Genomic DNA, 10,011 nt, shown 5'->3' with positions numbered 1-10,011 from the left:
GAAAGGTCACACTCTCCCGTGTTTCTTTTCTTCTCATGCTTAGAAATCGAACAGGTTAAGGAACCTGGGCTACTTGCCCAGAACAATGTTAACAACAGTTAAGAGCGCTAAGAACTAAAAGGAAAATAAAATGGTTTTCATTCATAATATGTTAATGAGGCTAAATCCAGAATGAGACCGTGTGCCACAAAGGTAAGACAACTTGAGTGATCTGCATTTGTTGAAATTACAGTTCCAGGGACTCGCGTATCGTCAATAAAGCTTACGCGCACCACATCTGTAAGCAATGTTTAGAGCGTTCCCAGGATTTACAATAATTCGTTCATTTTAAGCCTCTTTGCAAAAGTTCCTGAGAATTCCTATAAATATGTAGACATAAAAAACTACAATTACCAACTTCACAACACCACAGACTTCTGAGTCTGTACTTCCTTGTAAGCTGTGGATACCCATTCTTACTCTACAAATATTGGAGGTGGCAGCATTTCCTTAAAGAATTTTACTCTGACATTAAAGTTCCTAAGAGACACTAATTGAGCTTTTTTTTTGAGACACAGTCTCACTCTGTTGCCCAGGCTGGAGTGCGGTGGCGTGATCTCGGCTCACTGCAACCTCCGCCTCTCAGGCTCAAGATTCTCCTGCCTCAGCCTCCTGGCACCACACCCAGCTAATTTTGTATTTTTAGTAGAGATGGGGTTTCACCATGCTGGTCAGGTTAACTGAGCTTTTACGAATGGAACTGTATGCACTTTTAAAAATAAATGAAAAGAAAATGCACATACTTTCAGTAAAACAAGAATTACAGTTATTCAAATAAGGTGACAATCACATCAATTTTATTTTATAACAAATAGAATCATGTCCCAGTTCCAAAACAAAATAAATAGTAATGCTAATATAGAGATTTACTACTGGCCTTTTTTGTTAAAGAGTCTTAAAATGTTTCTTTGGACAATTTAAAAATTCTCAATCTTTTTTTTACTCCCATACAACCTAGCCCCCTGCCAAATAAAAATTAAGCATATTTTCTCCTATATCTTGTGTATAGGTTATGTAATAGTACCTTTTATCTTTTAAGATACGAGATGAAACCCTACCTATGACTGTAGTGAACATCCTACTTTATGCCTCTTATCTCCTTTAAATTCAAAATAGGTATTTCAAAAATAAAGTTAATATAGGTTTACAAGTAGGACTAGCTCACTCCTGAAAGTACTTTTAAGTAAATCTCCAAACACATTTCAAATACTCTCAGAGAGTCTGTTTATATTACAAAGTATCTTATCCACATTTCTTCAAAATAAACAAAAAACCTCACAAAACATGAGAAACAAACAAGAATATAAAATATAAAATCTTAATTTTTACCTATAAAATAAGGAAGCCAGTGAATAGCAACGCTAGAAATAAAATGCAAGATCTCCTAATTCCCTTCCCAAGTTTCATCCAGAAAGACAACAGTTAAAAAAAAGTAAATAAAAGCTTAAAAGAATCCCAAAGTTATCATTTCGAAAAGAAAAAGCAGCTGCATCTTCTTCTGCAGGTTAGAGGTAGTAAAGGCGGTTTGACAGTGACAGATTTGGCTCTCTGTGAATACTCTGGCCAACAAGAAAAGCCAGCTTGTGGGCGTACTGGCAAGGAGCAGGAACACGAATGACACCCTTTAGTGGAAGGAAAAAAAGGTTCTATTACTCTAGATTTCACCTCTTTCAATTGCAAATCTCAGTATTAACCCTAAAAGTCTTTTAAACCACAGCTATTTCGTTTTGAAAAGTGAATCTCCTTTATTCGCTAAACATCAACGAGTAGAAACACTTACTGGCCAGTTATAATAGATGTGACACAGCTTGTAAGTCAACCGCTGTATGTGGTCCGGCTTCAGGCCGCTGTTGTCATAGATGACGTTGTAATGTGTGGGAGAAACACTGCCACTTCTCACAGCCTGGCTTACGATAAAAAAATCATACCTGGAATTACAGAAAACACATGGGTGTATTGAAAACTGAAACTAGGATGATTCCAGTTTCTGACAGTGAAAAGCTCTGTGCTCCTCTTCAGTGTAAGTTACCACAGTAACCTCATCTCTTCTCACGCTGTAACGTGTTTCCTTGAAGTCCAGGCGCGTGTTATTCATGAACCATTTGGGACTGTTTATGTGTGAATGATGTTTATCGTAAAGATTATGATTTTGATTTTAAGTATCTGTCATGATGCCTCCCAGCAGAACCAAGCTTTTCATATGGGTAGTAATAACTATGGCATACTTGGCTAGTTCCTGTTTTCCACTCCCACCCCCAAACCATGTGACTGAGCCTTCAGACTCCGGAAGCACAACCTGTGGGGCAGTCAGTCAGTCGAGCTTCAGGGACTGTTACTCCCCAAACATGCTTTTACCACGGAACCTTGTCCCCTCTTGCTGTTCCCATTGTTATTGAACAAAAATATAATTCATTTTAATTCCCAGGAATTTAATGCAAATCTTCAAGAGGAAGGGAACATGAAAGAATATAAACTAGTATAGGACCAAATGGAAGAACAAAAACCAAGCATAGCCATCCTTTGGGAATTGGTTCCAGGACCTCCTGAGGATACCCAAATTCTCGGATGCCCAGGTCCCTAACATAAAACGATGTTGTCTTTCTATAACCTCCCATATACTTGAAAGTATCATCTTTAGATTATAATTCCTAATACAATGCAAATGCTATGTAAACAGTTGTTTTACTGTATTGTTGAAGGAATAACGACAAGAAAAAGTCTGTACATGCTCAGTACAGACTTTTTTCCAAATAATTTTGAATCCATGGTTGCAGGACCTACAGATATAGAGAGCCGCCTGTAGTACAAAGATGAAGGAATACACATTAGATTTTTTTTTCATTTTCTTGGTACCAATAAAATATCAATCCAGAGATATTGTAATTTGACCCAATAAAGATTTAAGGAAATTAACCCTGCAATTTATTATGCCCAGTGAAACTAGTGAAATCAGGAAAGCAGAACTGATCTACAACAGACTGCACAGCTACTTTTTCAAAGAATGAAGAGTTAAGAAATGTTAAACGACTTGTTCAGAAAGAACAGAGAAATCACGCCAGGGCTGGACTCCAAGCCTGGCTTCCCGGCTTAGGCACAAACCATTTGCAGTGCTGGTGATTAGAGATGACTTTGGTGCTCAATAAGAGAGGGCTTCTCAGCGGCGACAAAAGCAAAAATTGACAAATGGGACCTAATTAAAGAGTGTCTGCACAGCAAAAGAAACTATCATCAGAGTGAACAGACAACCGACAGAATGGGAGAAAATTTTCGCAATCTACCCATCTGACGAAAGTCTAATATCTAGAATCTACAAGGAACTTAAGCAAATTTACAAGAAAAAGAAGAAACATTACAAAGTGGGCAAAGGGCAAGAACAGACACTTCTCAAAAGAAGAAATTTATGTGTCCAAGAAATATACACAAAAAAGCTCAACATCACTGATTATTAGAGAAATGCAAATCAAAACCACAATAAGATATCATCTCACACCAGTCAGAATGATGATTATTAAAAAGTCAAGAAAAAACAGATGGTAAGGCAGAGGAGAAATAGGAACGCTTTTACACTGTTGGTGGGAATGTAAATTAGTTCAACCATTGTGGAAGACAGTGTGGCAATTCCTCAAAGATCTAGAACCAGAAATACCATTTGACCCAGCAATTCCATCGCTGGGTATATACCCAAAGAAATATAAATAATTCTATTATAAAGATACATGCACATGTATGTTCATACAGCACTATTCACAATAGCAAAGACATGGAATCAACTCAAATGACCATTAATGAGAGACCGGATGAAGAAAATGTGGTATATATACACCATGGAATACTATGCAGCCATACAAAGGAACAGATCATGCTCTTTGCAGGGACATGGATGATGCTGGAAGCCGTTATCCTCAGCAAACTGACGTGGGAACAGAAAACCTAACACCGCATGTTCCCACTTATAAGTGGAAGTTGAACAATGAGAACACATGAGCATGGACGGCAGTAACACACACTGGGGCCTGCTGGGGGACAAGGGGGAGGAAGAGCATCAGGATAAATAGCTAAAGCATGTGGGGCTTCACACCCAGGTGATGGGTTGGTAAGTGCAGTAAACCACCATGGCACACGTTTACCTATGTAACAAACCTGCATGTCCTGCACGTGTGTCTCGGAACTTAAAATAAAACTAAAAACAAAACAAAGAGTGGGCTTCTCCAGGTGTCCGAATTGCATCAGTAGTTGCTACATTTTAACAATATCTAGTGAAAACTCATGACTTTTTTTATACTTCATTATTCAACTGGGATTTTGCCCAATTTGTTTAAGGTAGTTACTATCTTCAGGCCAATGTCACATCTGCGCTTTGGTATTCAGAGTAGTAGTAATGTTGGAAAGCATCGGGGGTCGTTTTGAATGGTGAAAGAGAATCCTGCAGAAATGAATTTGCTATGTTAATATCTTAGCCTTGTTTTGTCTTTCTAGCCAATTTTTTCCCAACAGGTTAGAATCCTTCTGAGCCAATGCCATAACATCTGTCTGAGAAAAAGACAGAAATCCAAGATAATGTATTTCACAATAAAAATTTCTCTCCACTGTCAGATAACACAGCAGACTAGATAAGACTAAACTCTGTATGCTATTATCCTTTTCCACCTAAAGTCACTATAGTTTTGCCTCATTCACCCAAGGTTCACACAAGAAAAGTGTTCCCCATGTCAACTTTGCATACAGGCCGAGACTCTATTCTGTTAAAGTCGCCTTCCTCACAAAGGTTCCAAAGCACCTACGTGTGAAAACAGAAGCCCTCCCAACGGTTCGCTCTCCTGAGGAGAGAGTTAACTTAGAATGACTGATGGGTCGCCATCACGAACGTGCTCACCGCATTAACACTACCTCCCACAAAAGGGTTTTTGAGGAACTCACTAAAAATGGAACAAGTTTTGGCTGGGCACGGTGGCTCATGCCTGTAATCCCAGCACTTTAGGAGGCTGAGGCCAGTGGATCACTTGAGGCCAGGAGTTTGAGACCAGCCTAGCCATCATGGTGAAACCTCGTCTCTACTAAAAATACAAAAATTAGTTTGGCATGGTGGTGCATGCCTGTAATCCCGGCTATTCAGGAGACTAAGGCACGAGAATTCCTTGAACCCAGCAGGTAGAGGTTGCAGTGAGCTGAGACTGTGCTACTGCACTCCAACCTGGGGAACACAGTGACTCTGTCCCAAAAAAAGAGGGCCAAGTTTCCTGACTTTACCACTGAATCCTCCTCCTGTGCTACTAAGGCCATTTCCCGGTGCCCGCCAGTGCCCGCTGGACGCTCCGGCTGGCATTCTGCTTTTCTCATGGTCAGTGAGTGCGGCTCCCGGCTGCACACAGCAGCTCGGCTCAGCAGCCACTTTTCTCATAAGCACCTCTGTCTCAGATAAAACTTCTTGACCTTTAGAAAACTAAGTGTATTACAAATCTAAACATTTTTTACTAGAAAACAGTCTGTGGATAGGTTATGTATTTAAAAAATACAAAAGCAATCTACAGAAGCAATTCTTAATCTCCATATATGTAGTAAATACCACAGAAAATAATCCTCTTCCGCCAACAAAAAACTGTACTTGGAAACCTCTGATCAGATGCTAGGAAACCACGGGCTTTATTAATTATGTTCGACCAAATTAGTTGAAAAAATTAATGTTTATAAAAAATATAAGACCAAAGTAAACTGGATTAAAACTGGTAAAGCATAGGGGCCATGCTAAAGAAACCACCACCAAGGAGAAAACAAGCTTCAGCTCATCACACGGAACTTACCATTCTGGTCTGGTAACCTCTACGTCAATAACTGTTCCAGGCAGTGGATTCTGAAGTCTTCCTCCAGACTGAGCAAAAAATCTGGCGTTCACTCTTTTCTTCACCACAATTACCGTTAGTCTAGGGCTTAAAAATGATGACGAATGTAACTACATTTAGCCAGTCATATTTTCAGGGCACTCATTCATTCAGGTGTTCACATGCTCCATGTAAACAGGAACACAGCCCTCCTGGGGCATATCACCTGTCCAGGTTGTGGAGAAGGATCAGGATTTTACTCTTGACAGGAGTAAAGACCAGGGATAAATGGTGAGAGGGAAACCAAACGGCACCTGTGTCCGGTGACACGCGGTCATGTAGATGGTTTATCCACAGACCAAACACGTTACATACCTATCACACCAAAATGTTAAACCCTCCATGTCTTCAAAATTCAGTTTATAACAGTCTTCAGTGGGCGTTTTCTACCATGTAGAAAATATAATACTAACTCTAGAATCTTTGCTAGGTAAGTGGATTTAAGTAGTGCTTTTCAAAATTACTGGTTCACAATATATCAGGGGACACACACACACACACTCTCACACATACATACTACATATTCATATACCTTTTTCAGGAGTAGCTGCTTCATTTCATATTAGTGTTTCACTGGAGTCTCAAATGACATTTTGTGCAGACCCTAGGACAGCCCCACACTCCTTGGCCTACCACATGTCAGACGCATCCATACTAGAGGATGCCCTTTTCAGCCATCTGTCCCCACCTGGGTTCTTCAGGCGGCTCTCCTGTGTCACGGTTCATCAGGCTTCTCGGCCTGGACACATCTGTGCACGCTCAGCTGTCCTCGCTGGCAGATCCCTGGCCCTTCTGCCATGCCCTCTGACCCTGCTGAGAGCAGCCCTGCACTGTGTGGTCTGCTCGAGTACCTTTCACATCCTTTTCCACCCGCTCCTCCAGGCTCACTTCAAATCCTTCTGAAGCAGCCACACTTGTACACACATAATCCACATAGTTAATCCACGAATTAGAACAGGTAGTAATTAGAACAGCGCTGCCAGGTAGTAAGCACTAGATAAATATAATTATTAGCACCTCCATCTCCAATTACCACGTTAGTTCCTTAAGAGGGCAGATACACTTGATTTCCAGCACTGGGAAGCAGAGGGTTTTATACAGTATGGACCTAAGTAATGTTTGACTCAGCAATTTTGCTGATGTTTTTCACTGATAATTAAACAGGGCAAGAAACTCAGCGAGAGTACTTGAGTAAGCAGAGGACATCTTCAGAAATGTCCCTCTCTGCCTATGTAGACTACTGCTGCCCAGCGACTGCCCGCTGTAATAGCTCTGAATGTAACAAAACCGCAATGAACGTGTTGCAAAAATGTACAGCCTTCTGTTTCAAATGCCTCTGCCGCTTACAGAGATTAAGTTCAGCATAGGGCCTTGTTAGAAAGTGATTACTATCTAGGACTTCATGATAGCATCCAAAACAAGTATCAGTCTTGGGAACAGAAGGACATAAGGTGGATAATATTAATCCTGTAACATCACAAGAAACAATTTAGCAAATATAGTAACAGAAAAGCAGGTCACAAATATGCTGGCGTGACTTTCTGATTTGTTCTTGTATCAAACATTCTAAATCAGCTACCCTGTGATGCATCTCTATAAAAGCTTAAAAGCAACATTTCAATTTAAAAGCAAACATTGTGGTTCTAATGAAAACTTTTTATCTATCTATCTATCTTGAGACGGAGTCTCGCTCTGTTGCCCAGGCTGGAGTGCAGTGGCGCAATCTCGGCTCGCTGCAAGCTCCGCCTCCCGGGTTCACACCATTCTCCTGCCTCAGCCTCCTGAGTAGCTGGGACTACAGGCACCCGCCACCGCGCCCAGCTAATTTTTTGCATTTTTAGTGGAGACGGGGTTTCACCGTGTTAGCCAGGATGGTCTCCATCTCCTGACCTTGTGATCCACCCGCCTCGGCCTCCCAAAGTGCTGGGATTACAGGCATGAGCCACCACGCCCGGCCAATGATAACTATTATACAAACATTTAAGTCCAAACTTTGCATTTTTTAAAAGTGAAGAATAATTCTCAGACATTCTACCTTTACATACAACTTGAAGGCTTTTCCGAAGAGAACTGTCTGCCATGTATCGAATACTTACTGGATACTGTGTGAAGTGCATTACGTATATTTTCATTTACTCCTTTCAATGCCTCACTTAACTGTTCCCCTCTTCTACAAATGAAAGTAAAGCTGGGATTAACCGAACTCTGATTTTAAGACATATTGCTCTTTACCACTGATCTCTACTGCCACCAATTACCAGCACAGTTCACAGTGTGCCATCTACTTCACGCAACAGTGTGCTAAGAGTCAGCCCAAGCAGTCGGCTCAGGTTCTTCTTCCCTGCCACACTGTGTTCCCACCTGCTGACGGAGCTGGGCAGGTGCACCCAGCAGCTGCACCAGGCTCTACTCTGCACACTCGGGACGACTGTTCACAGGTACTCATTCACTAGGGTGGCAACCTCCTCTTCAAGAGCCGTTTCTGCCAGTCCTTCTGGGAATCAAACCCAAAGGACCCTAAGAAACAGAGATGACCCAGCAAGGCCAAGGGTATGTACTCCTAGTAGCCCAACAATCCAGCTCAAGGGAATGTGACGAACTTGCACAATGACCTCTATTCATCATTTCTTGACAATCTTCACTTCGGGTATGAGGAAATGATAATGAAGACTAGAAAACACTGTGTGTTCAAGTAGTAAATCACAGGAAAAAAAGAGTAGGAAAGAAGTAGTCCAAGTTAGATCCTTCTTTACTCCCTGTGACACACACCACACCATACCTCCCCACACAGACAGAAAGGTCAAGTCAGAGAACAGTATAAAATAAGGCTTAGAAAGCCTGAAAACAAAAAGTATCATTATTTGACAAAATACAAGCATTAAGAGTCTTAAGGGAATAGGAAAGAACATTAACTGTCATTTGAAAAATATTTAAAAAATGCGTAGTCTTTTAATATGAAACACAACTATTTCAAAAAAGATAAAAACACTCCTGACTTTCTCTGAGACCTTCATGGCATCACATCTCATTTTAAGAAGCGTCTGGGATAAACACTCATTGTGTGGGGCCTTTTAGCATTGGCCAAAGATGACTCAGAAGGCCCTTAGTAGAAACCAGGAATGAGCTCTTGGTGCTTGTCCTTTTCCTACGTACCAGGTAAAATCAAGCCCCCGATGTGGCCAGTGGCTTTCTGAATCCCTCCTTTCTATAATGATACAAAGTGCTGAAATACAAGAATAATGGGTGTGTAAAACGTATGTGCAAGCACACAAAACAGGATTCAAGATCTTCCAAATATCCTGAGAAGTTCAATCTTTAAATCTGTACTCTACTATGCACTTAGCCCTTAATACAACCGTCCCTGATTTCAAATCACTCACAGATCTGATAAAGAGAAAGAGGACTAGTTAATGTAACTTATTAAAACGGCTATCCTGCAATGGTACACATTTTATTGACTCATAATGGCACTGATGGAAATGGTTGTAGGCGAGCAGAGGAAGACAAAAACCAATATGGGTTTCACAGGAAAACAAGTGCAGATCTGGATACTATCCTCGGCCATCCACATCGCTTACAGGAAGAAAGCAGAGGCCGGGAGTTGTGGCTTACGCCTGTCATCCTAACACTTTGGGAGGCCGAGGTGGTGGATAACCTGAGGGTGGGAGTTCAAGACCAGCCTGGCAAACATGGTGAAACCCTGTCTCTATGAAAAATATAAAAATTAGCCAGGTGTGGTGGTGCACACCTGTAATCCCAGCTACTCAGGAGGCTGGGGCCGGAGAATCGCTTGAACCTGGGAGGCGGAGGTTGCAGTGAGCTGAGATCGTGCCACTTCACTCCAGCCTGGGCAACAGAGTGAGACTCTGTCTCAAAAAAAAAAAAAAAAAGGAGAAAGGAGAACCACCCCCTGCCCCATGAGACTAGATGCTCACCAATCACCTTACTGATCAAACACTAGTCAAGTCCACAAGGAAATGAAACAAGTATTCAGTAAGTTAAGACTGTCATGAACGCTGATTTCAATAGTGAATCCTGTGGATACCTTTGGATGTACAGAATTACCAGATACCTGCGCTCCAAGGTCTTAGGTAAG

General features: G+C 41.3%; 1 protein-coding gene across 2 annotated transcripts in view; it reads right to left on the bottom strand.

The window, feature by feature from the left end:
* Positions 1-539: 539 nt before the first annotated feature.
* The window catches only part of PIWIL1 (piwi like RNA-mediated gene silencing 1), a 35,105-nt gene continuing 25,633 nt past the window's right edge, over positions 540-10,011 (bottom strand). For both annotated transcript variants that reach the window (XM_025401900.1, XM_025401901.1), the window contains 3 exons: positions 5,838-5,963; positions 1,820-1,967; positions 540-1,661 (listed from right to left, as the gene is read on the bottom strand). In XM_025401900.1, the coding sequence (XP_025257685.1) occupies positions 1,545-1,661; positions 1,820-1,967; positions 5,838-5,963 (391 nt within the window). In that variant the 3' untranslated portion in view covers positions 540-1,544. The remainder of the gene's footprint in view (positions 1,662-1,819; positions 1,968-5,837; positions 5,964-10,011) is intronic.

The sequence above is a fragment of the Theropithecus gelada genome, chromosome 11 (assembly GCF_003255815.1).
Source record: "Theropithecus gelada isolate Dixy chromosome 11, Tgel_1.0, whole genome shotgun sequence".
NCBI classification, from domain to species: domain Eukaryota; kingdom Metazoa; phylum Chordata; class Mammalia; order Primates; family Cercopithecidae; genus Theropithecus; species Theropithecus gelada.
This window is presented reverse-complemented; position numbering and strand designations above follow the sequence as displayed.